Below are 27647 nucleotides of genomic sequence, written 5' to 3' on the forward strand. Positions count from 1 at the left end.
ATCTCCGTCATCGTTTTACACTGAAACTCTCTCTCTCGCCATGTGTGAGTTGTGTTGCCATATGATGTGGCCTTTTGCCAAGGAGACCGAGTTTCATCAGAGGATATCTCACGCTTCCTGATTTCCAGGACTGCTGATGAAAATATCGCGCTTGGATTGAGATGTCCGGACGGGACCAGCCTCATCGGGGTAGATTGTGAAACCCCGACAGTGTCGGCCATAAACTCAGGGTTCGTTTTCAGTGGACCAGTTGGCAGAGTAGAAACTCTGCGGTTTTTGCAGTCATCCGGGAATGCATGATGTTACCCAATCTAATATTTGCATGCATACAAAGTATACCCAAAAACCCTTGAAACGTGTACCTTATTTTTATTGCGAGGATTTGCTGCTTCCCTTGGCGCTTGTGATTCATTTTGCGTTGGTTAATTACTTGTTGCTAATTTATCCTGTTTACCTGTTGCAACACGCCCACGTCAGTAGAGCCCCTTGTTGTTGTTTTGCTGTGTTGCTGTTGTTGGTGTGGAAGCCCAAGCTATCCAGAGTTAATGACACCCCCTTTTTACAGAGGCAACTCCCATTCTCGGCATATGCAACACTTCTGTGTGCCGCTCAAGCAGCCATGGGCAGGGTCCATTGTCATGATAATGGTCCCTTAGAAAACACAGATTTAACTAGAGGCACATGTGCATCCAGAGATTCAGGAGTGTAAAGACAGTGGTAAGTTTGTTGTCAATTCAAATTTAGGTTTTTTGTTGCGTGAAATATCATTAGGCTGAGGCCACTATACTTTTTACTTACTGGTATGAAAAAAACGAAATAACATTGAGCGGTGCTCACATTTTACACAAATTACATAGTGGACAAATCAATTCAAATGCATTTAAATGGGGAGATCCACACACAATACACTGAACCTAGAAACCTGTAAAACTCATGCTCTGACTTTGGTGATTCCTATATCTCCTTTACTCAATCCCCAAGTCTTAACATCCCCTATTCCTTCTTGTCCTTCTCTCGTTTTGTTTTGTTTTCTGTCCTCTCTAAAAAATGCTGTTTACTTTTTCTAAAAGTGGAAGTTTGGCGAGGGAGCGTGTGAACAGAACCAGATGCTGTAGACTCTCTCTCTCTCTCTCTCTCTCTCTCTCTCTCTCTCTCTCTCTCTCTCTCGCACTCTCTCTCTCCCGCTCTTTATCTCGCTCACATACACACAATGGCAAACAGCTGCGTGAGGCTTCAGCAGCTACAGTAAAAAGGAATCCATACAGCATGCATACGTAGTATTGTATGCAGGGTATTGTTTACGTTTGGGAACCATCTTGACAGAAGCAGCTCAGACATTAAGGCCAAGCTTCAAAGTGCTGCAAGAGACCCTTGAATATGTGAAAGTGGCCTTATACCTTTCTGATGATCACATTTGGGAAAGAAATAAAGGTTGCTTAGAGCAATTAAAACTCTGACCAATTGAAGCAAATACCTTAAGACATCCCCATTTTTCTCTTGCAGACCGGCCAAGGCGGTTTGTTTTCTGGTACGCGACCTCTACTTCTTCTATTCTGTTTACCGGTGGATTCCAGCCATGCGCAGCCGAGACTGCCAACTTGTGACCAGACTCTGCTGTAGCCGGGTTTGTTCGCCACAAGCCAGTTGATAGGAACGTGCCTAATTTGCAAGTTTTTTTTTTGTGCAACATTTAAAAGTTCGGATTCTCTTGCCGATTGAATGGAAACTCTGCTAATGACAACCAGCTGCTCGCATTTCCTTTAAGTGTAAGCAGAGATTGAGAACACTGCTAAAGCAGTGCACGGGGCTGCGTTGCTGGGGGCGTGTTGTGTGGCCTCAGGTAGCGGCGGTGAGACATGTGAAATACGATCCAGGAAGTTCAGTCGAAGTAATAGATTAATGCGTTTAAAGGCTTAGCGGACGCCTGCTAAGCCTTTAAACACGTTTTGACAGCATTTAGACTGAACAATGAAGAGAGATTTGTTGATCGTCACGAACTGTAAACTATTTCTTAGTTGCACCCTCGGTGTCGTTGATCATACGGCCGATTTGCTTTGTTTCAAAATAAGATGGTTTGAAACCAACACGTGACAGCTGGGGGTGCACAATTCGATGAAATGACGGTACTTAAGGGAAGACTGTTGGTGAATGAATGCTGTGGTCGAGCAACAATGATTTTGCTCATCTTCTAAAGCTATTGAATGATACATTGAAACCGTGTCACATATTGTGTAGAAAGGAAAAAGGTCCAATCAGACAGGATTTAACTTATGCTTTCAGCCTACGAAAGGATTGCACTGAGCGTGCTCACTGATCTGCCACCTGCCTGAAATCACACCTGGGTTTTAAACTAAATCTGCTCGTAGCCTTTGTCCATCAGTAGTGTCAGTTGCAGCTCATGTGCTACAATAGCATGTGGGTTACAGTATGAGCGAGGCCTTCCTCATTTCTCCATCTTTCCTCCCTCCCTCCCTCCCTCCCTCCCTCCCTCACAGCCACCTGGCCCTGCCTCTGAGCCTGCTGGCTGACCAGATGCACCCTGAATAAAGCAGGCCTGCAAGGAGAGAGGAGGGGAACTAGAGGTTATTATGGGTGATTACTCAGTCTATATCTAGATTACGACCCATAGAAATACAGCATCCCACAATAAGCTATTCTCTGTGTGCTCACAAACAATTAGATATCCCATTGTTGTGGATTTGACATGTTCCTTGAGGGCAGAGCGAAAAATGGAATTTGCCTTTAAGTCATCCAGTGCTGTTCATTCGTGTAAAGGGCAAAGATAAGGGGCAGCACCTTCTCCTAATGAACTGTTTGTTTTCATCCGACGCCATTTGCTCGTTTGTTTACGCAGTCAAGTGCCCGTGGATTCTCACACGTTGATCATGTTCTCTTAATTGTCGGTTGTCTAATTAAAAACAGATGAATGCCTTATTTACCCCAGGCATGTATACTGAACTGAGCAGCATCATCTTTACTTTCTGGAAGTAAAGTGTCGGAGTGAAGAAAGCATGCAGGTCGCCCGATTTCAGCCAGGGCACCATTGTCTTAAGGAGCTGAGACAAAAGAGGGCATCAATGAAAGAGGAGAGAAGGAGGGGGGGGGGGGGGGGGGGGGGGGGGGGTAGATAGTATGCAAACATTTTAAAGGGAGATCCTCTCTTCTCTTCAAGGGGCAGAGGGGAGGTTGATAGGGAGTGAGGTTGCAGAGGACCCCCCCCATCCCTCACACACACACACACACGCACACACTTTTGTCTCTCTTGGCACGGCCTCTTGTTTAGCCTTTAGGTGCCAAAGCAATTAGTTATGTTAATTGTAGGGGCCATTGCCGGTGAATGCAGGTTGAATAGAGCCTGTCAGCAGCGGATGATTGGCCTGGATCCACAGGGGGGGGGGGGGAGAGAGGAGGGGAGAGAGGCGGTGTGGGCTTGTGACGTCGCCGGTGCACCCGCCCCATGAAAACAGAGGAGAGGACAGTGTGTGGGGGGAAAACGGGGGAGGAGCTAGAGCAGAGAGAGAGAGTGAGAGAGAGAGAGCGAGAGAGAGAGAGGGTAGGAGGCTCAGAGCTTGAGAGAGAGAGCACAAGGGCGGACGCAAATTCACAGAGAGAGAAGAGATTTGAAGAAAACAAACACAGCAGCGGAAGGCAGATTGAGGGCAAGAGAGAGTGAGGCAGAGAGAGCTTTCAGGCGAGAGAAAGAGAAACAACAAAGACACAGACAGAAAGTAAGAGAGAGTCGTGGCAGCGTTTGCGCTGGTCTACTCGGTGATCCGTCTCCATCTGGGTGCCATCTGTGTCTCTGGCTCTGGCCTTCGCCACACTGGAGCTCACATATGTGGGAATGCAAACACATGCCTGACATATGAAGGCGTGGAGTCACAGACAGAGACAAAAAGGAAAGGATAAGAAAGCAGCTGACTTTCTCCAAGGACTGAGGAGTGGACTCTACTAGAGTGGAGGTAGGAGAAAGCAGAGGGGATCTCAACGTGGAATTTGTGTCAGCATTTTTCTGTCTGTATTTTCCTTTATTTCTATTCGTGAGTGAGTGAGTGAGTGAGTGTGTGTGTCTGCTTTTGCAAACGGTGCATTTAAGTGTGTGTGTGTGTGTGTGTTGCAGCCTAATTCCCAGAGCTGTTCTGTACTGCTGTACAGATGGTGCCTCATCCTTTCCTCTTATCTCTTCATCCTTATCTACTGAGGTAGGAGGGATGCATTTGCCTGCCTGCTTCCTTTACCAGTGGACTTAACCAGACCCCCGTCTGTTGCCATGTGGACAAAATACTGATTGCTCTTGTTGTGGGTGCTTTTAAATGGTCATTTCCTTTGAGATGAAATTCTCTGCATGGAGGTATAGTCTAAATGTTTTACTTCCCTTTTCTGTTTCTCAATCAACTCATTAATACTCTGCGGAATTTGGCATAATGTGGTAACATCAGTAGCAGATTTTCTTCTTCAATAAGGATGCTGAGGTTTTATTATTTATTTTTACCCTTCTCATCTTTTCGTGAACACCAAAGCAGATACATTCCCAGGTTTAGCAGCCAAAACATGGAGCCATCTGTTGTTCCTTTATTTTTCATCTTGCCCCTAATCCCCCCCCCCCCCCCCCCCCCACCATTTGCTTCCATGTGCGCCAAGCAGCAGAAACGTCAAATCCACCTGGAATGATTATGATTTATGATATGAGGGAACAGACCCCCTTTTTTTATTCTCCCAAAAGCAATCCTTCTATGTAATATACGTCATCTCGTTCAGCTGTCCATTTGCTCGGATAGTAATCTGTTTTTTTTCCAGATGGCGAGCATAGCAGCGGAAAGAAAAATGGGTAAAGAAGACGTGTGCATCTGTTGTACAGTAGCCCCGACATATGGGAAGAGGATGTTGGAAGTGCTGTCTCTGCCTTTCACGCTGTGCCTACACAGTACACAACACAGACATCAGTGGGAATGTGGATCCTAACACAGTGCAAACGCCACATTGTTGCACTGTGTATGTCGTGTATAAGTAACTGGAGCTCCAATGTTAAAACACCTTTTTGTAATATAGGTAACTTTCTTTTTTTCTTTACCATGAGAAAAATCTTGTTTTTTTTGTGCGCGGAGGGAAGGAGGTGTGTGAGGGAGCAGCAGACAGAGAGAAGGCAGAGAGACCTGGCTAGTGTTTCGCCGGGCCAGACCAGACTCCATCGGGGAGATAGGAGCGACTAACTGTGTCGGCTGCACAGTCTCAAACCAGAGACTCCTGTCTGCTCTGCTGGACACTGTCACGCTCCTGACAGCAGCCGCTGTTCTGCATCCGTGTGCGAGTCTTGTGTGATTGCGGCGACGATCGAGGATGTGACATTTATCTTGCTCCTAAATTGTGTTTCGCCTCCGCTCGTTCCTTGTCGGGCAGCGGCTGTGTTTGTCGTGGACTCTTGTGGCTTTGAAGTTTTCGATAGCGCACTTGATATGTGCGTGGTTGAGTCTAAGGCAGCGTGTGCACGTGTGTGCCAGGTGTCTTGGAGACATTGTGTCTGCCCGAAGTGCAAGGTTGCTTTCCCCCTTTTCTTTCTGACCTCCCTCTCAGCTGTGTGTTTATCAACTCAAAGTTTAGTAATAAATGGGAGAAACAGACCACCGTGACCCTTGCTCGCCGTGCTATTATCTTAAGAATTCATGCACAGAATACCCCCCAACCCCCCCCCATTTCTTTTTTCAACACGCACATGCACACAGAATAGAGCAGCTGTGTCAAGATGCAGGAAGTGCTCTATTAGTTCCAGTGGTGAGGGCTGTGATATCTGGCCCCAGGGGTTCAATGAGAGGTTGTGTGTTTTTAAATGTGTACGCTCGCTTATGTGTGGACATGAATGGGTCGGGTCAGTTACTCAACAGCCACGGCTCAGTCACTACAAGTAGCGTAATGAAAGATTATTTCATCACTAGGACCATCTCCTGACAGTATAAATGGCTGTGTGTAATGCGTGTGTGTGTGTGTTTGCGAGTGTGCAGACGCGTATCTGTGTCAATGAGCACTAACCACCTGCGCCCCCCCCCCCCCCCCCCCCCATCTCTTTTATTGTAACCCCATTGACATTGTGGAATCCCCTCTCCTTGTGCTGAGTGCATGAGTAAAGGTCTCTTTCCGGGGTCTAGTGCCTCTCTACTGGCCTGGGAGAGCCGCTCAGTGACCCAAGACAAGAACTCTTTTTTCTTTTTTTTTTACTGGGCTTGTGTGGTCTGAGAAGGGAAGAGTACCAGCGCATTGTTAAACGCCTCTAAAATGACCTCAGTCGAATTCGTCAAACAAATTGATTCAAGGTCTTAAATTCTGTGTAAATGCAAGAATAATAATATTATCTATAACTATATAATCTAATAAGAATAATACAAAATATGGGAACATTTTAACGTTTAACTTGATCTCTTAAAGCTGCATGAAGCTTTTTCTTTTCAAAATAACAATCTCACAAAAACACAGCTGCTGACATGTTGGCTAACGTTTGCCGATACTCACTCATCCAGCTGACACGGATCAACATGTTGCGCCCCCATGCCCAATGTTCGCCTTTTAGCTTATGTTTAGTGCACCGGTTCCCGAGGAAAAAAACATCTGTGTCTTAAGCCTGCGAGCCAGTACAACTTTCTTCATTTATTTGTTGCATATATTTGGTTTGTCTAGACTTGTTGGCTCGAAGTTGTGAAAAGAAAAGGGAGTGAGATGTAACTTGCAGTCTGCACAGAGGTACCAGATTGTGTTGTTTCTCAGTTTGTTCAGCGGTACTAGACGCTACACGGAGTTATTTGAATGTTAATATCACAAATATTATGTCAGGATGTCGTTAACTTGAATTTTCCAATATTTAACCAAGGAGACACAGATAAACAGAAGGGACATTGGCGTTTTGTGAGTATCTGTGAAAAGCCGAGGCAACAGGATGCATTCAGACTTTCCTGGAAAGACTGTCATTTTCCAATTGGAAAAACCCAAAAGGCAAGAGTTGATACTTCTGAGGACGTGCAAGAGCCACAAAACAATTGTACACGCTTTGTGCTGTTAAGTGTGTGGGCGGGTAAGAAATGGGTGTTGCAGCCTCTCTGCATGAACTGTCTGTCATAGTCATCATTTTCTCTCTTCCTTTCCCTCTTTCTCCTTCTGGGAAAGCCTGGATTCAAATGTTTTTGTTTATTACAAAAAAAGAGACTAAAAACTCACACACACACACACACTCATTGACACTTTCTTGTCGACCGTTTTATGTTGGACCAACATTATAATCCTACTTTGCTATCAAGAAGAATTGTGTGTGTGTGTAATAAACACTGTGTTCTTAATTAAACACACGTGCGCTCAAAGCCATACAATGTGCGCAACAGGCCTCTGCCCACACGTTCACAAACATACACTCATCCTCACACACAGCTATCTCCGTCTCACTCCTCATTGTTTTGTGCACAGCTGGCGTCTTTGTGTGACTGATCTGTCCCTATCAGTGGTTGCTGAGTTCTGGGTCTTGCATGCAGCTTTGGGCTTAGCTTACACACAGCTCCGTTTAATGGACTCCGTGGACCATTCTGTGTCCACTGCTCAGCTTTGATTCACTGCATCCCCAAAACCTGAGTCGCATGCATGGGGAAAGGATGAGAACTTACTACAATACAGTAAGGCTTGTAGTTCCAGCTTTATGTGCTCAGTGTGACTCCTGGAAAGCCTATTCATCTATTTCTTTTGTGGTCTCAAACCTGAAACGGAAGATCTCCAAAACAACTTGTGTACGTCCATGCACCGCCATGCTTCATGTCTAGAAACCTCGACCCTCGGCCCACATGTTCATTGGCAGTCTTTTGCACCAACGCACTCAGTGTGGGTCAAGCAAGGCTGTGTAAATGTCTTCAGCATGGCCCGTGGTGATAGCAACATCTGGTTGGACCCGAGCCCGGGCCGTTTGGCTTTCGAAGCCTCTGACACCTGGTCTGAAACAGGCCGTTCTTAATGCTCGCTTTGTTTTGTCATGTCCAGAGCTCGTATTTAGTTTTATGGACTACCGTAACTTACTGGTTCAGAGTGTGTGCCTGCGCGTATGTATGACACCGAAGTACGGAGCCGAGGAGAAACAGTGTTTTGCCTGGCTGCCGGTTCGGTTGATTGTCTGGGTTTATAATGGATAGGAGCTATCCAGACGTAATCCTCCAGACACACACGAGGAGCTACATCTTCACTGCTCGTCAGGGGAGCTGTATAAGTCTGTTCTGTCATCATATAATTCTGTTTCACCCTGAGAGTAAACATGCCGAGGGGGAGGGGGGGAACAAGGGCAACGCAACTTAGTTTTAATGCTGTCATGTTCCCAAACAGTTGATTGTTTTTCTCTTTGCAGTCTTGGGTTTAAAGACTCAGCAGGCTCAGGATGATTGATGGGCAGGCTAACAATTAGTTACGGAGAGGTGAGAAGGGTTGTAACCAGATAGGCACATAATCGACTGCCCCTCGGAGAAGGGGGTGTGGGAGAGTCTGCTGAAGTGTGTGTGTGTGTGTGTGTGTGTGTGTGTGTGTGTGTCTCAGCTTTTGTGAGTCGAGTTGATGATTGACATATTTGAATTGTCTCCGTTTTGCCACAGTTGTTATTTGTGTGGGTGTGTGTGTACACGTGCCTTAGGCTGGCCATTTCACACAGGTGTGTGTGTCACTTCAGGCCTCACTCCACTAAGCCGATGACAAACCCAACACCTGGTACACAAGGCCAGCACACACACACACACACACACACACACACACGATGACACACATCCACTTCCAGCTCTATCCCTCGTGGCTCAGCTGTGTGTGACGCAGGTGTGCGTCTGGATTTAAAGTTTGTGCCACTCTGAATAACACACATCCGTTTGACCCGGTGACGGTGGAGCCTGTGACGGAGGCCGACTACAGCTCGACACGTTGTCAAACACGTGCAATTTTACTTCATTTTCTTTGAATTTACTCTACACATGGGCCTTCTTGCCTGCTTATAATGTTACGTTGGGACATAGAATGGATCTAATAGTAAGTAATACGAGTTGACAACTTGGATGCGCTGCTGTTGGTTGCTATTTATTTTCTCTAATCCTTTACAATGTAGCTCTATGTTATGGTTACAATTCTTACAATAGCAGCAGCAGCAACGGAGCGTGCAGAGATGACTTATCTTTGACTTTTGTGTTTTGGAGAATAAAGTCACTAACTTAGAATCACATCCAGTATATTCTCCTGACCTCATGCACACGTGGACACTGTTCCCTTCTGGCTGTCCAGCGTCTGCCAAACCTCTTCTCCCTCCTCTGCTTCCAGCATCACATCACTGCGCCTCTTTTACTTCTCATTCTTAGTTTTTATGGGAGATGTCTGCCTCTCTCTCTCTCTCTCTCTCTCTCTCTCTCTCTCTCTCTCTCTCTCTCGCTCGGCCACTAAGTACATTTCCATCGCCGGGTCCCTTCTTTTCACGGCATGTTATTGTACTTAGTGACAAAGTAATTTCGTCTCTCGCTGTCACAGGGTTCACTTCAGGAACATGTGTGTGTGTGTCTCCTCACATGTTCCTTCACCGACACATTTCTCTCCCTCCATCTTCTCCAGTTCTATGTATACGTCTTTCTCTTGGCCCCCCCCCCCCCTTTTTACAGTCAACCCTTGCCACCTCCCCCATCTCTGCCCTCCCTAGCAGAGTGAGGAGCAGAGTGTTGACATTGGGTTTTGTCCAAATATGTCTACGGAGCTGGACGGTGGTAAGGAGAGCCAAGAAAAACAGCCCGGCTCCGAGTCTGACAACTAGGCTTGTCTTTCTGATGAAACCAAATGAAAAAAGTATTTTCTCTCCTTGTTATTCCCTCCCTTCCTCCCGTCCCTCTCCCTCTGCGCGCATCCCTCCTTCTCAGCCTCTGGCGCCTCAGACTGATTTCTTATTAAAGGCAAAGCTTGTTTAACACTCTTGCATGGTCAGTCAAAGATTTTGTCTTCAATTTAACAAAGAAGTAAATCAAAAAATAATGCAAGTTTTTAAACAACACGCAAAACATAGATTTGTGACATGTAGCGTGTCATTATATTCTAAAAAGCATCCGGTGATGCTTACGTGGAAGTGAGTCAACTGTGTTGTGGCAACAGTTGAGGAGGCGTCAGCCCCAAGAGAGCAATAGTATGAATTAAGTTGATTGAAATAAGTAGACGGGACACGCGTGTCCCAATTTGCAGACATTTGACACCATGCACACACCGAAAAGTCTCTAAAATACTGAAAGCCCTTGAACCTGTCCTTTCGTTATGAGGTTATAACGACAACCTGACACTTGAGAGACACCATGTTGAATAATCTCTTTTATAAGTGGATGTTGTGTGAGTGGGTGGGTGGAGGTCAGGATGGAGCACAGGATAGAGGAACAGATGTGTGCTGTATTGTGGTGGTGTGCGTGGACGGACGGGGACCAGGTGCAGCCTTTGTCTCCCTGGCATTTAAGTCCACTCGCTTGCATTAAGCCGCCTCGTGCCTCCCCACCCCTCCCCTCCACGTCCTCCTCCACTCCTTGGAGGGAAGGCAGAAATGTGTGTCTCTGTGTGTGTGTGTGTGTGTGTGTGTGTGTGTGTGTGTGTGGAGGAGGGGCAGCCTTGGCTTAGCGGAGGAGGCTCCAGCCGTCCCTTCTGCACCCCCCTCCTCCTCCCTCACAGGTGACTGTTGGAGGTCCCAGCTGGCCAGCTCTTGGCCGATTAGATCCATATGGTACAGGAGGAGGAGGAGGAGGAGAGAGAAGTGCTCATCAGTTGCATGGGTGCTAAGGGAGCTGCTAGCTTGTCCCTTTTTTGCCCTTAGCTTCAAAACAATCCTCGTATGTTTTTATTTTTTTTAATCTTTTCCACTTAATCATTTTTTTTCACTCCATATCTCACCATTACTTTCTGTTTGCTCGAGAGTCTTAATGTTGCTCCCCCGAGTTCATTCTCAGATCTATTGCCGTTGGTCTGCTCTCTGCTGTTTTAGCGGAGATGGTGTCTTCTTTGCTGATAATTTGAGGGCTCCGTTTAAAATGAGGGATTATTGTTTTGTTTGATTCAAATGGTGTGAGTTTGGGGTTTATGGATAATTCTTTCATACGTCCAAGGAATACACCGACTTCTGTTGATGCTTGAGAGTTACAAAGAGTTACAAAGTTGATTCATTTGAATCTCTGTACACTCATGGTCCAGGACATTTAGCCTAGCTTGACACAAAGAGTAGAAAGCGGATGAAGAAAGCTAACCAACCCCTAAAAGAAGGGGAAACAAGCCTGCAGCAAAGCTAAATCACTTACATGTGTTGGCTCGGTAGCCGTCAAGCTACCCACCGAAACACCCATGCTTTTGTTGAGGGTTGGGAAAGTGAGGCCATTACTTCTGAGTTGCTGCGTTCGTACTGATGTTTGTGAAAAAGCTACAGTGCGTAAGCTAGCTCACTAAACCCACAAGTTCAGTTTTCTTTAATAATGTTTAAAAAATGCAAGTTACATGTTTTTTATGAGAGCTTTGGAGTTTCTGTGTACCATCTTTTTTATTTTTATTAACCTATTAACTAGGTTCGTAACTTAGTTTGGTTTTCCTTCTTGTTCCAGTGTTTGTGCTAAGCTATGACTAAACATGCTCCGTCTTCCATTCAGCGGTATTCCTTCGCTGTGCGTGTCTGTGGGTGTTAACTGGGCCCGCATAGTTGTAGCGTTGCGCATTGCTCCCAATTGTCTTTTTGGCTCCCTGATAAATGAGTCAGGCCTGTGTTACGTCTTCTCTCGCCTCCTCTACAGTGACAGGAGAGAGATAGCAGCACGCACAGGCCTACACCGCCACACACCCTTGCACACACTTTCCTCGTGACTCACAGCCGCCGGAGAGTTTCAACTTCAGAGTTAAACCAGGAGCTTAATAAAACCCAACACTCAACACATTTATTTGTACAACACATCGAGAGTAACTTATTTGCACCGATTGAAAGTAGGCTATCCATCTTCATGTCTTGCTTCAGATATCATTTTTGAATAGATTGCCTTCAGTCACAGTTGTAGCACGGTGGGAATATCCCTCTTCTGTTTTTCTATTTCTGATCTCTCTCCGTGTCGTCATGAGCCTCATTCTAAATCAACACCTGCAGAGGCAGAGGCAATTAAAGCCGATTAAATGTTTTAATGCAGACGAGCGTCACCTGAAGCTGAACAAACAAGGAACACCTGGCTAGCAACGGCAGTCATCCCCACAGATGCACACTGCTTCCCCATCGGCGCAGCAACAACTGCTGTAAAAAGCAACTCAGAAAGCTGAAGATTAGACGTTGTTATTTAGGTCTATTTCACATTTTTTGAGAAGACAACAGGAAGAGCTGCAGCATGAAACGGTGAGCAGAGTTTAGACTTATTTTCCGTTTCTTTTTTTTTTTTTAAAGAGAGTAGATGAAGACTTCTGGTTCTCGGCATTGTATTCCGTATGCGTCGGTCTTTCCAGCTTTCCTTCAAAGTGTTGTCTGGGCATCGTGGCATTTCCAGGTAATCCTGTTGATGTGTAGTGACAAGCCTTTGTTTCATTTGAGCAAAGATGACAGGTGGCATTTAGACCAAAAGCACCCCACACCCCATATCCGCCTCTGAGCCAACGTTCACCTGAGTTGACATTAGACCACTTTGTACACTGTGTGTGTGCTTTGTGGCTGCTCTAACAGCTGCCTCCTGTGACCACATTAGATGGACTCAGGTGCTCGTCAGCCAGATGAAGTCATCCAGCTATGTACGCTGCCTTAATTGACAAGCAGAGGCAATTCTCTGTGGGCTGTCAGCGCACTACATGCACACACACACACACACACACACACACCTGATGTCTCCCATATTGGCCATTGCCTCTGGCACGGCAAACGAGTCGACGCACCTTGCCGCATCTGAAGATTGCTCCAACATGGCTGTGACCTAATTTGTCAGTTGTATACGGACACGGGGTGCGTTATTAAGACATTATCTTTGTGTTCTGTGGCGTCGTGTGGATCCGTCGGTCAAACACAACAGGCCTACAAGAAGCTTTACGAGGATGACCGTCAATTTGGACACAACCGGTCGCTGCCAATGGAGAGCTGTTGATAATGTGTCAACAATGTGCATACATCCCCATGCAACATCATATGAAGTTGTTTACGTGGTAACCGTCTTGACACTAAAGGCCATATGCCCCGTTGGTTCTGTTATTGAGATGTCAGTCTAATTTCCTGGCCATACGGACGGAGTGTGCGGAGCTGCTTTGGAACCGGTGTGTGTGTGTGTGTGTGTGTGTGTGTGTGTGTGTGTGTGCTGCGGGCTGCTTCCTGCGGTGCACTGGCAGGCCGCGTGTGTGGTGGGTACAACAGTCCAAATGTCTGCGTTGATCCCTCCTTCCTGTGCCCCCCCCCCCCCCCCCCCATGTTGGTGAACAGGTGGAGCGATGGCAGGCAGGCCACAGGGCTGAGAAAGAACGAGAGAGCGGGTCGCAGTGGACTGCAAAACAGAAGGAAGAGCAGTCAAAGCTGTATAATGAGTTGCAGGCATGACAGATGAGTTTCACAGGGCAGATTGAGAACGTGTGCAGACTCTAGGAAAGGCAATCAGGGCTGAGAGATTCGTTGCCAAAGTTTCTTTTATTTGTGCATGCTTGTGTAATTTAACGTTTAACTCTGAATTGTTAAGGTATTGATTTCTGGTTTGTTTTTACATACAGTATTTGTTTCGCATTCACAAAATCTAAAATGCTTTCTGTTCATCCAATGGGTGTTATTCCTCCTTTCCGAGTTCTCATGAGTTACCTACTGACGGCTTAAACCTTCCTTTATAAACTGGGTCCCTGTGGCTCAAGGCCATGCAGAGTTCATAGCTGTGAAAAAGATATAAAGGGTGCCATTGAAGCCAAAGTCCTGAAACCACATTTAAAAAGCTGCTCTCTGCCGACCCATGACCCGCGAGGCCGTGCTTGTCTATTAATCGTCCATTCTTGAAGCAGTTAGAAAAGTCTGATCCACTCTAAATGGAGACGGGACCCGGCCTTCATGGATCTCCGGGAGACAAAGACGCCTTCTGATCCCACATCGCCCCACCGCCATACACCCCCCCCGCCCCCCATTTCACTTTCTCAATACTCCTTATCTGGTGGTCTCATTCAATAGCATATTGAGAAGTTGCGTTTAACATTCAAAAGCTCTGCCGATCTTGTTAGTAAAGCGTGAAATAACCCCGTCCCTTTCTCTCTCTGTCTCTCCCCCCCCCCCCCCCCCCCCAGCCGGGGAGCTCAATAACGGGGCATTCTTCTCCCACACAATGGACTTCTTCAGCGTTTCTTCTGTTATTGATCTGAATGGTTGGGAGTGAGGGGCTAAACTTTAGACATCTGGCTCTTTGATGGGGGGTGGGGGGGGGGGGGTTGATGTCCCGGCAGTAAGTGTTGTATGATGTGAAGTGGGGGGGGGGGGGCAGGCCCATTTTTGTTTTCTTTTGTGGCTATGGACCTGAATCTTTTGAATTGATTTAAACTATTGAGCTCATAGGGAAAGCACAAGTGCTCTTTTTGTTTGCTTGTTTATTTGTCATGTGGACGCTTTAATGAATTCAATTTCTTTTTATGGTTTTCAATCAGATGTTTATCTTTTTAAACCCTTTTGTTGGATGTGTGTGTGTGTGTGTTCATTTTATAAAAAGAAAATGTACAATGTGAAAATAACATTTTTTTTTAAAGTGTTCTGGTTTTGGACCGACTGCTGACCTCTCTCGCTCTCTCGCTCTCTCTCTCGCTCTCTCTCTCTCTCTCTCGCTCTCTGCAGACAGTAGAGAGAAGAAGAGCCCTGCCATGCCCGGTTCTCCTGTGGATGCTAAGACTCATTCTAGATCAGCCCCCAGCAGCAGCTCCACTATGCCACCCCTGCCTTCAGTCAACCACAGCGGCCCTCGCCCGGCCTCCTTTTCCACCACAGCATGTAAGGGTCATTCTCACATTATCTTCTTTATGAATTAGTTTCTTTAATTCTATTCTCCGGCAAGCCTGTGATATTACGTCTCCTGACGTTTCCTCCTCAAACTTTCGTGTTCATTTGGTAGATTTGTCTTATAAGCGGCTTGAAAGCATGGGTCCACTCCATTATCTTAATCCCCCCCCCCTCTTCACCTTTACTCCTCAGTGACCAATGGGAATCATCATTCCCCGCCAACCCTGAATGCAGTGCCGTCTCCACCGCAGCGCTACAGCAACGGACCGTCCTCTTCCTCTTCCTCATCGCTGGCCAACCAGCAGCTGCCAGCCACGTGCGGGGCTCGCCAGCTGAGCAAGCTGAAGCGTTTCCTGACCACGCTGCAGCAGTTCGGCAACGACATCTCTCCTGAGATCGGAGACAGCGTCCGAAGCCTCGTTCTGGCCCTCGTGGTAAGTTCTTGTGTCAAAGATAATGTCTGGTAAAAGATATATATCCGGCATTTCATCCTCTAATTGTGACTTGGATTGACTGGCTTCTCGAACGTCACTTTCCCCCTCTCCTAGAATTCGACAGTCACCATTGAGGAGTTCCATTCGCGGCTTCAAGAGGCCACAAACTTCCCTTTACGGCCCTTTGTTATTCCCTTTCTCAAGGTAAACGCATCTCCAACCTCTCCTCCGTCTTCCCATATTTGCTTTGCATTATTCTGTTGGACTACTTCCTTTTTTGTCTCTGCAGCAGTGTTTTTCTTCCCCCCTTTCTCAGTTTACGTTTTAAACCTGACACAATATGGTAAGCCTGTTTGCCCGTCAGAATCTTCTCGCCCGCTGGAAACCTGATTAATCGCAGGTTAACACGTGATTAAGAGAAAGTCCTTGACATCAACGTAACCCTCGTTCAGGATGGTCTGAGTAATCTGTGGCCGATCACACCGCAGCCTGTGATTCGTGATTGTAATTTATTTGTGTGTCCAGGATACATTGAAGTAGTCTATAAATAGGCAACTCTGTAGGTTTTGTAATGAAATAAACAGCTTCTCCGCGGTTCAAAGTGATCTGTATCAAGATTTGACTTGACATGCAACAGATGTGTGTGTTAAACAGCCTCTCGTGCCCCTTTGTAACCAGTGGAGTCTGCAAGAGTATACTTTTTAAGAGCTCCCCTCGGTAAAGCAGCCCATAAATCTTCAGTCAGTTGTGCCGCTGTAACTTCAAGTGGTCGAAATGTGCTCTTTTTCCACACTTACCTCTTACTCACCTTTGGAGCCCCTCCATCTGCCTGCCTGAGAGCGCTGAGACAAGAAACCTCTGTTCCCCTCACTCTACCAATTTATTACGAGCGGGTGGGGTCCCCACGACTTAATTCCAACTCCTTGAGCCCGTCTCAAGAAAGAGAGAGGAAGCGCGAAAGTAGGGCAGAAACCGACAGATGGGACAAAGTCAGGGAGTGAGGAAGTGGAAAAGAGAGAGAAGTGGGTGAGGAGGAGAGAGGGAAAAGTGTGAAACATGCCTATAAAGCGTTGCCTTCCCTTTTTTATGGGCTTCCATGTGCCATATGGAGCCGCTGTGCCGTTAAAAGAGCATTCAGCTGCCGAGGCGCCGCCGATCTAGCATCCGCCCCACTGAACCCCAGAGAGCCCTCTTCTGTACCAACACACAGCACATGTGTCCGCTAGCTCGGGGCTCCAGGGAAATAAGGGAGGCAGGGGAGCATGGGAGACGTGCACAACAAAAAAAGAGAGCACAGGGGTGTTACAGAGAGGAGACTACAAAGCAGAGGTATCATCGATGCTAGGAAGAGTAAGCCAGTGGAGACAAAAGGTCAGATTCGTGGAGGAAGCTTTCCTAGAATCTGCTCGGTAATGGCCAAAAGAGCTGCGTGATAGGAGGTCAGAGCCACAAAACGAGAACGGCATGGTTCTTTAGTTTGTTGCTCAAGACGAAGGGGGAATGAGGGAGTGAGGAAGCGGCGTAATTGCAAACACACCGGAGTCTGTTCCCAATTAGGGAAATGCCGGGAAACAAAAAAAGCGAGATGGAAGATAGGAGGACAGAGACAGTCACAGATAAATATTCAGAAACAGAGCAACGGTGAGGAATGAGGCAGACGCGGGGTCTGTGTATCGTTTGTTATGACATGTTTCTAAGTTCATAAGCCCCTGCAACATCGTGCATATGGATACTGTGACCAAAAGTATCGTGCTTAGCAACCGACTCCAGCAGCAGCTTAGAAAACATTTTCATTTGAGCGAGGGAAGCCGCAGCCGCCATGGAGGCAGCCACAGAACAACACCCAGGCCCAAATTGAACCTTCCAGCCAGACCTCAAGGAGTCAGTGCCCCCCCCCCCCTCCCCCATTTACAACCCCCTTCCTCCCACTACGACGTCCTCCCCAGGAGACATATGAGCAGTGTGTCTCTTAGCGCTGTGTGCTGGTGGTCTCTGCTAGGACACTCAGATCTCTCCTCCACTACTTTAATGACAAGCTGACTTGTGACTTCTTATTTTCTGATGGTCTCTCTATGCCTCTGAATGTGTATGTGATGTATGACTTGACATGTGGCTGACATTTAACCCGGTACAGCAATGCTCAATCATATAAAAAAAAAATAGAGATTTCAAAATTGTCGTCCTCCCAGTTTATCGACTACTCTGCAAATCAGAATGCAACCTCACAAAATTCCTTCTTTCTTGCCAGGCAAACCTGCCCCTTCTGCAGAGAGAGCTGCTCCACTGTGCACGGGCAGCCAAGCAGACCCCAGCCCAGTACTTGTCCCAGCACGAGCATCTCCTGCTGAGCACCACCATGGCCTCCTCTCCAGACTCCTCGGAGCTGCTGATGGAGCCTCCAGAGGCCGTCTCCAAGAGACACAGCCCCAACAGGTGAGCTGAAAGTACACGTTAGTGGACGTGTACATACACGGCCTTCATACTTTATTTAAATTGAATTGCCCTCTTTCCTCTCTCTCCTTCAGAGCTAAAGAGAACGGTTTCCACGAGCGTGAGCGTCCACCCCCAGCCATGGAGCCCACCGCCAAACGAATTTGCACCATCAGCCCCGCTCCCCGACACAGCCCCGCCCACCCGCTGCCCCTCAGCGCCCAGCTTCACCCGACCCCTCCGCCCTTGCAGCACTACGCCCTGGATGACATCGCAGCGCCGCACATCCTACACCGCGAGCACAGCCAACGCATGTTGGAGATCCGCGAGCTCAAAGACAGGCCCAGACTCCCTGGTACGTGATGCTCATTTTTATGGTTCAGGTTTCCGAGAGTCATTTTGCATCTCGAGATTTGAAGTCAATGACTACTGACATTTAATTTATTCCTCAAGAGAGTCCCAGTCATGGCTGCTCGTACTGGAGAAGTTCAGTTCATTGAACAAACGGCATCCGACATTACTTCCTCTAATTTCAGTCAATGATTAAAGGCATCCAAGTGTACATCATGTACACTTGGAATTCCTGCTAAATACTTAAATGCCAAGAACTTTTACTTCCTTCTTGTTCCTCACAGCAGAGTGAATGCAAGTAGCCGATGCATCTAAAATGAACACATTTTGCATGAAAGCAGACACGCACATAAAATCTGCCGCAGGTAACGGGTGGTCTGCGTGTCTGTGTAGCCGCCCCCGTATATATCTCTGGAGTGTCCAGGCAGGGAGGGTCGGATCTACTCTGCTGTATATCTACACTCCATTTGGGGCTTGTCAGCATGCAGTGGAAACGGCAGTAGCTCACAGACACACGCGCAGAAACATACCTGGTTATGTTCATGGTAGAGGTGCTGTGTTTACGAGGCCTTAGTCCCTTGTCTGACAGCCTCCCGCCCGCCTGCCGCCACTTGACTCAAAAGCACACAAACGCGCACACACGCATAAACACATCAGTCCGCACACTCGTGGCTTTGAACTGATGAACACTGATGGGAAACAGGAGTAGAGAAGAGGTTGAGGGGAAGGCTAGAGAGGGAGAGAGTGTGTGTGTGTGTCTCTGTACATGAGGGAATAGTTATCCTTCTCAGCAGGCCTAGTGTGCATGTGGCCTCTCGCTGGCTGTTTGTTACTCAATCTGAAGCGATTGTGGTTTGCTATGTCTTTGTAGTCAGTTTGTCTCTTTACATGGAGACGTATCAAGAAGTTTCTGGGCTCTGCATGAGCACAAGCTTTGTGTATGCAAACCATTATTGCTGTTAAATGCACAATTAGATGTTGTTTAATTCATAGTGTTGTGTAACAACTGAATTGGAATCAGATAGTTCACTAAATGTGTGTGTGTGTGTGTGTGTGTGTGTGTGCATGGTTGTAATGGTCCACAGTGAGTGTCAGACCGGCTGGTTGTGTTTAGAAGTGGAGCCACTCCACTCAGCCTGAGTGTCTCCCTACTGGAATGCTGTGAGCTCCAGTGTGTGTGTGTGTGTGTGTGTGTGTGTGTGTGTGTGTGTGTGTGTGTGTGTGTGTGTGGTTGACAGCTGACTTCCAGATGTGTGCAGGCTCTGGGTGCTGGAAGTCTGTTCTGCATCACAGGCTTCTCCTCTTCTCTTTCACCCCACCTCTCTGACTCACATACCACACCCCCCCCCCCCCCCCCCCCCCGGTACATCTCGCATCTTTTTTTTTCTTTTTTCGCTCCCCATTTATTTGCCGTCACTCTGTATGTAAGAAGATGCTGCATTGTGATAAATACTTTATCACAATGTATGATCATCACGAGATCTTGTGATGAAATAATTTAGCTACTGTAGCTCAAATTTCAAGGTCAGGTCAAGTGTTGTTGTTTTTTGTCACCTTAAAAAAAAAGATTCTCCACACACGCACACGCACACACCTTTCCCTCACTTACTGTCACTTGTGGCTTCTCTTACAGTTAAAAATAATGTTAATCACATCGGCCTGTGGTCTGTCTTGTGTGCTTTAATCAGGCACTAACGGGGGCTACCGAGAGGAGCCGGTGGACCACAGACTGACAGACAGAGAGTGGGCTGATGAATGGAGGCATCTGGACCATGTAAGTCTGCAGACAGGCACCACTGCTGCTAATGGCTTCTGATATACAAAGAATGTAAAACGTAATTTGTCTTCTGGGGTCCTACGCTAAGGAGTTAAAAAAAAAAAAATCTCACAGCATCTATTTCACATCTGGGTGTTATACCTTGAAATGGGGAATTAGTGTCTTGCTAATAGATGGAACAATCACCCCTAAACACATAAGCTTTAGATAAAATGATCTATAAATAGCTAAAGCAAACGATCAATTTGTGCGTGTCCTTCTTCACCCTGTAGGTGTTGAACTGCATCGTTGACATGGTGGAAAAGACACGGAGGTCAGTGAGCGTGCTCAGACGATGCCAGGAGTCGGATCGCGAGGAGCTCAACTACTGGAGACGGCGTTCGAGCGAGCAGGAGGACCCGCGCAAAGGAGGCTCGGGCTCCGCTCCCTTCTCGAAGACGCACAGCCCCCACTCTGCAGAGTCGGGTGGGTACCGCTGTTTACAATTCAATTGCGTCAGTGTACCGCAGAACCCAGTCATTTCTGTGATTGGAGCCTCTTGTTTTCCTACACAACACGATTGCCTCACGAACAATCGGATGAAGCCAGACCAATGGAAATGTTTGGGAAAGTTTGTTGTTGGGCTTAAAGGACCGGTTCACCCAAATTACAGACACAAACATTGTGCCAAACATAGCATTATCTACCAATTTCTGCTACAGAGCAGCAGAGCAGAGGATTTTTTGATAAGAGTTTAGTATGTTGAGTTGGCTGAACTGATCCTTTATCCTGATCCTGTTAAATTAGAATGAGCATCATGAGCATCAGTCTCATGTAGGAACAGATGTGTCTTGGCAGGAAAGTGTCACTACATACGGAGGTTATACATACAAGTCAGTAACAAAACCTGAATTTAAATGGCAATTGTATTCTTAATAATTATATCTTATGATTTGAACACCCTGAGCTGTACTTGCTTTACATGATGGTCAAGTCCGTTTTTTTAATATGGCCCAATATTAGATACTGAAAGGTCTGAACACCAACCAGGGACAGCCTCGCTTCCATTTCTGCCATCTAGTGGTCAATTATAGAAGTGCAGCTAAGTCAAGGCGTTATTGCATCCCTCCACAGTTAGTCCCCCAGTCTGCTGTGTACTGGCACAGTTCTTTCCGAGTGCCAGCCTCGCCTCCCCCCCCTGCTGGTCCATCGTCACAGCCAGGTGCCAGGACAGGCCTCGGCCATATCGGCCACAGAAGGGCCGTCCTGCCGTCCTGCAGGCTCAGAGACGCAGAGCTGGCTGACTCGCCTGAGCGCCATCTGGGCCCCCAGCCGGGAAGCCCGCCAGCCTGCCTGCCTGCCTGGGCTCGAGCTGAGGAAGACTGTAGTGGGGGTGGAAATGGCGACAGGGAGGGTGAATGCAGGCGTGGTTGAAGAGAGTGGATGTAAATGAAGGAAAGGAGAGAAGGCGATGGTGAGATGGAGGATGTAGAATATGGGGAAAGAGGAGATGAGCCAGGTGGCAGTGTTGGAGAGGCAGAGCCCAGTAGCGACACAGAAATGAATTGAGATGCAGGGAGTCAGAGAGAGAGAGAGAGATTTGAGGGAACAGACAGAATGTTGACACAGCTTGTTGGTCTGCAATTCCCTCCAAGCCAAACACATTCCTTTCCAAAGCTGTCAGATCTCAGATCAGTCCAAGACTCTGATAAACAACAATTACGTTGGTTGTGTGGCCGAGAAAGATATGCGGACAAATTAAAAAGACCAGATGACAAAGATAGTATCGCTGTCTGCCTCTGTGGCCTTTCTTTGTCAGCGCCCTTTACCTCCATTGAGCCGTCGGTCACAAAGTCGGCCATTATTTCAACAATGAATCATCTTGATATCTTTATAAGCCTTGGCAGGTGCTAATCCCTTCTGTCTCTGCTTCCCCGCAGACTCCCAGCGCGACTTTGCTCCACGGCCAGGCTCGGCATACGTTACAGATGAGATCTGGAGGAAAGCTGGTGAGAACACAATCAAGTTGAATTACTGATGTGTGATTTAAAAAAAGGATTTAATATGTGTAGTTGGATACAAAAGGTAATCCAGCATTTTATTCAAGATCCCAGAGGAAGAATGTTTGGAGCGCAGATTGAATGAATTCATGATTGGTTGACGTCTCCCCTGATGTACAGAAGAAGCGGTGAATGAGGTCAAGCGTCAGGCCATGGACGAGGTTCAGAAGGCGGTAGCGGAGGCCGAGCAGAAGGCTTTCGAGATGATCGCTTCCGAGAGGGCTAAGATGGAGAAGACGCTGACGGATGCCAAGAAGAAGGCTAAAGAGGATGCCGTCATGGTCATCAATGAACAGGAGGACTCCAGTGAGGTGAGCAGGAAACTAGATTGACGAGATTCCATGAAGTAATAAGTGATTCTACACACAAGCGCATCAAATTCACTTTTTTCAATTTAGATGTACACAGTCATACTTACAGCTGCTATAATCAACATTTTTTTTCACATTATAATTGGATTAAAAAGACTACATCGAACACACAACCAGCATCTTTTAGCTCAGTGTTTATGTTCACTGTTATTTCTCTCCTCAGTATCGTGATGCAGGTAGTTGTTTTCAGTGGAAAAAAAGATCCAAATCTCCACGGTTTGCTATTTGTACAGCACCAAACATCAACGACACAAAGACATAGTGGAGCGTTTAGCAGCTGAAGGGCTAGATATTTCCCTCAGGGGCTGGTGGAGAAAAGAAAAGAGAAAATTTGCCAGCAACGCGATTATCAGGGGGACAATATGTCGATGTTGAGTTTCTGCTGACTCAAATAGAGACTCAAATCTGCACGAGAGACATTCCTGTGAAGACTTACAGTCGCCTCGTGTCTTTTTTTTTTCCCTCAGTGTTGCTGGAACTGTGGCCGCAAAGCCAGCGAGACGTGCAGCGGCTGCAACGCCGCACGCTACTGCGGCTCCTTCTGCCAGCACAAGGACTGGGAGAGGCATCACCTCATCTGCAGCCCAGGACTTCAGGCGCAACCCAAACCCATTTCTGCCATCACCGCAAGCAGGGCAGCGGCAGCAGCAGCAGCCGGGGTGTCTCCTGTAGGTCTGGTCGGGGTCAAGACCCTCGACGGCGTCCCTTCGGTGTCCAGTCCCGGTGGAGACAAGGCTTCGGTCGCTTCTCGCTCCTCCACCCCTTCCACCCCCGCCTCCGCCACCGAAACCAACGGACACTAGGAGGCGAAGGGCATCGGCGGCGAACGTGTCGCCTATCCTCTTCCTTACTGGGGAAGAAGTGAATCAGCAGCAAGAGGGAACTATTTGTGGGTTAATTTAGGGTAACAGATTTATCATCACACTCTTTGGCAGAAAACAAATGGCAGATTATGGGTGACTGTTTGAGTGATATGTCAACTGGGATTTTGGCTTTGGCAAAGAACAGAAGGGAACGTCTCGAATGCATCTATTGGATGAACAGATGGAAACGTGTTTGTCTTTGTCCAGAACTCCCAAATCTTGGATCTGCAAGGGGCGGGGAAAAAAAAACTGCGTTTTATCTCTGGAAGTTATGAAAGAAGGCATGAGAAAAGACAGAGGCGATAAAAAAAAGAAGATATATAAAGGCGCCTCCCCCCCCCCTCACACCAATGTTCTCACTTGTTTGTGTATAGATTTAAGATAGCGAGGTGGTGGCGGTGGGAAATGGAAACAGTGTAATATTACCAGCCATAAAGCATCTGTCTTCTTCCTGTCTGGAAAATCTGACAGGAGACCACATAAGCTCCTCCTGTATACAGAAATATTTGCTCGCCAACTTCTTGTCAGGTTTTCGCGTGTGTGTGTGAATGCGTACGTGTCAAACGGTCGTGCAGTCAGTGAATATTGTACAGCATATGATAACTTTTGTCAAAGCAATATTAAAAGTGAAGTGTTCAGGTATCTCACGCCGGTTTTCTGCATCGCCAAAGTTTTCGGTCGCTAGAGAGAGAGAGAGACAGTCGTCGCCTGTAAATGTCTTGTGAACGAGAGATAATTATACACTAACCCCACATCATATCTACTTTTATAAAGAGCTGAACTAGGAACGCCGGTGACTGTCTTTTAATTAGTGATCGGGCGTCTTCACAGAACAGAGAGACGGGTGATGGTGATTGGTTCAAGTAAGCACAGGAAGGTGAAGTTACTCCGGTTGCAGTTTCATTTTGCCACTTGCTGGCGTCACCAGGTGTGTATGGCGGGGCTCGGACGTTGCTCCAAAGCTTCCGCCATTGCAATGTTTGCATCGGGGGGGTGAAATGTGTTTTACTTAATTTGAGATCATCAAAAGGGAGAGAATCCTCACTGGTGCTCACGTCGCCGCGGTGCAGGTTGAGAGCAGCGACTCCGTCCCACGGAGAATCTCAGGAGGCAGCTAAACTGTGTTTGTATGTACAGATCATTCTGTTCTTGTTGTTCTTTTGTCGCAGTTGGGTTCAAGTCAAAAGTTGAGTGAGTGACTCTGCTGTTACAACTGAGATGTTGTTCTTGTTTTATTTTTCCGTTTGTTGTAAGATTACTTTGTAAAGAATATTATGAGAGACTGCCTTTATTTTGTGAGCCACGATTTTCTTCGTTCTTTAAACACTTTTCTTTTGTTATGAGGCATAACTTCATATGGAAAAAAAGATATCTTGACATGAAGTATGAAATAAAGAAATAGAATTACCTCAATAGTTTCTTTGTATTGTCTTTTGTCTGATTGTTCCCAATATTAAGGTCATAGGATGAAATAAAGGTTAACTATACGATCATTAATCACAGTATTGGGAGACGTGTGAAACAAAACATCTGTCCATGAATATAGATTATCATCTGAAATGGAATTAAAATGTCTTATAAACTGTCAGAGTTGACGTACTCATCAAATATTATAATCATCTGCTTTATATAGTCGATCAGAAACTCAAGACTACATATTTAAAAACTACATATAATTACATTTTCTATTCTGTATTATTAGTCTATTCTTTAATATGAAGAGCATTGTTGCTTTCATTTTGGGCTACTTTCAACAGTGTACTTACTATTTCAGATATTTTGTGTTTTGTGCAGAGCTGAACAAATGACACTCTGAAGATAAAGTAAGTTTCATTACAAACCAGCGTTATATTGAACCAGAACATGTTCCTTCCAAAATAAATTGATATAAGAGCTTCAAAACACTATATATTCCTTATATTTCTGTATAACTTCATTGAACATGTTTAAAAAGATCTTAATACCTTAAACATTATAGACAATTGCTTCCTAAATAAACTTATTTTACTGCACAAAGGTTCTTCTAAAAATAGCCACAAGTCTTTAATTTGTGCACCTCTTTGTCTCCTTAATGTGAAATATTCAGTGACTCCTGATGAAATATGCAAGTGGCATCTCTGAATTCAGGTCTGAAGTAATGGGGAGGCTCCTCTCGAGAGTGAATTGCACTGAAGCGGTTGGAGTCTCATGTATAATGTTTTCCACCAAGTCAGTTCATACTGAAGGTCTGTATTCAAAAAGGAACCACGGTCGCTTCAACAGTGACTTTAGTCATTGTGTTTTACATCAAAAGAAGCTAAATAACAATTCAAAAAAGAGGCCAAAATGCAGTAGATATGTAATAGTGTATGTTGCCACAAGGTGGCAGTATAAGATAGTTTAAGAAATGTCTTTGCTTCTAAACGTTAGAAGATCCTGTGGGTGACCAGACGAAAAGTTCTGTGATGAAAAACAGAAGATGCATTGAATTTGTGTCTGTTATGGCTGTTGGGAATGACTATGAATTACAAAAATGTATGACCAAATAATGTCTGTACATAAATTATCACACGTGCATAATAAAATATTTTTTTAATGTATTCTGTGTGTAAATTTTCCCAAAATGGTAGTATCATATGGCAGGTTGTGTAATAATGATATATTGTCACTTTAGGAAAATGGCATGGGCTTAAGCAGGCAGAGGACAGTGAAAGTGCTTGTGGAACTAGGAAGAGGGGACTGAATATGCTTGTGTAACTTGGACAGTGATGTACAGGACACGGGACATTTTAATTCAGAAATAACAGTTTCTCAACAGTTTTTGGTTTTAAACGATTCCTTTTTTTTGACACAACCTCTCCGGCCTTTGAAAACACCCATTCACAGGGTACACAAGATGCTGGCGTGCACAAATACACAAGTCTATCTAAATTTTGATACAGGAATTTTTGCCTCTCCCAGTACTCCAGAGGCTTTTCCAGCCTGCTTATATTTGGCTCGGAAAAGTAGGGCTGGACCTCCACAGTGGCATCTGCTGTTACATTTTGAGTCTTCCGTGCCTCCATGACGCTGGTGTCTAAACGATACACCAAACTAATACTGAAGGGCTGTGTGTCCTTCACTGTCATGGAGACGAGGGCTTCATCCAGCTCTTGTTTTCTGGTGGCTGGTTAAAAGAGAATAAATACAGTGTCTGTTACCTGTCTTTATTTGCACAATAAACAAAAGTGAACAGGGAAAAATTGTGATGGTGCATTTGTAATATTGTAATGACTTACCATGGCTGGGTGAAGCTCCAGTTTCCTCCTTATTCTCATGCAAGGCACGGTGATGCCTTAGCATGGATGAGGTGTTGTTATTGTACCCCAACTCCTTGGAGCACAATAAACACCTCACCTTTGAATAAAATAAGAAACTGTGAAAAATACAGTTCTTGATAAGCAAACCTAGTGTGTCTGAAACAGAGTTAGATTTAGCTTACCTTATTAGGAGTTATCAAATCAAAGTGTTCCCACACAGGGGAAATCCTCCTCTTCCTAGCTGGCTCCATCTTATCACCTATCCTTCTCTCCTCACTCTCCAAACTATCTCTCTCTCTCTAAACTCTCCAAACTATCCAAACTCTCAACTGACCGCAACTCTCCACCAACAACCCACATTTTGAATGGAGCCTGAGGGGTTTATATTGCTGTCAAACCTCCCGGCAAAATCTGTACCACTTCCCGAAGCAGTCACGTGGTACAGCCGGGCAGCGAGGCTTCGGACGTCATCATTCTTGGCTCCTCCCCTAAATGAAGCAAGCCTCGATACGCGCTTCGAGGAAACGCCCCCTCCATTACTCGACACACGCTTCGAAGCGTCGGCACATCTCGTAACATCAATATTTTTAAGGGTTTTTAATCAAACAAACCTCAACCAACAGAAAACGTAGCTCAGTCCAGAGCTCGATCACTTAACTATACAACTAAACTAAATCAGCCGGGCCGCTAGCCGACTTACCGGGCTTAATCTTCTTCCACCTCTCCTCTCTGCTCCAGCTCCCTCCTTGCCTTTTGTTCCCCTCCCTGATGAGGAGATCAGCATCAGGTGTGTCTCTTCCCACACCTGATGCTCTCCTGAAGGAGTGGGTGGAGCCTTCTGCCTGGAATGTAGATGCCAGCCACTACCCTGCCCCTCAGGCCCTTACAAAGCATATAATATATGAATAAATTCTTGCTGTTGATACATAAAAGTGTAAGTAGCAATTTACAAGTTCAATTTAAGTCGAACAACTTTATAGCTGTTGGATAAGTAATGCTATTCTTAATCTGTAAAGTATCTAGTACCTGCAGCCGTCAAATAAATAGTGGATAAAAGTACAATGTTTCCCTCTAAAAAATAAAATAAAATCCACCTGCTCTAGTGTGCTGTTCATGAGGAGATACGGTGAGAAACATAC

The 27647-nt window shown here is 46.1% G+C and overlaps 1 protein-coding gene across 1 annotated transcript; it reads left to right on the forward strand.

The window, feature by feature from the left end:
• Positions 1-3587: 3587 nt before the first annotated feature.
• Positions 3588-24645, forward strand: cbfa2t2 (CBFA2/RUNX1 partner transcriptional co-repressor 2). The gene is made up of 11 exons (XM_079266486.1): positions 3588-3962; positions 14804-14956; positions 15158-15399; positions 15514-15603; positions 17648-17832; positions 17925-18184; positions 19869-19954; positions 20230-20422; positions 21877-21945; positions 22117-22307; positions 22835-24645. The coding sequence occupies exons 2-11, from the start codon at positions 14830-14832 to the stop codon at positions 23168-23170; spliced, it is 1779 nt and encodes a 592-aa protein (XP_079122612.1). The 5' UTR covers positions 3588-3962; positions 14804-14829; the 3' UTR covers positions 23171-24645.
• The last annotated feature ends 3002 nt before the right edge of the window (positions 24646-27647 follow it).

Source organism: Melanostigma gelatinosum (genome assembly GCF_949748355.1).
Source record: "Melanostigma gelatinosum genome assembly, chromosome: 3".
Taxonomy (NCBI): Eukaryota; Metazoa; Chordata; class Actinopteri; order Perciformes; family Zoarcidae; genus Melanostigma; species Melanostigma gelatinosum.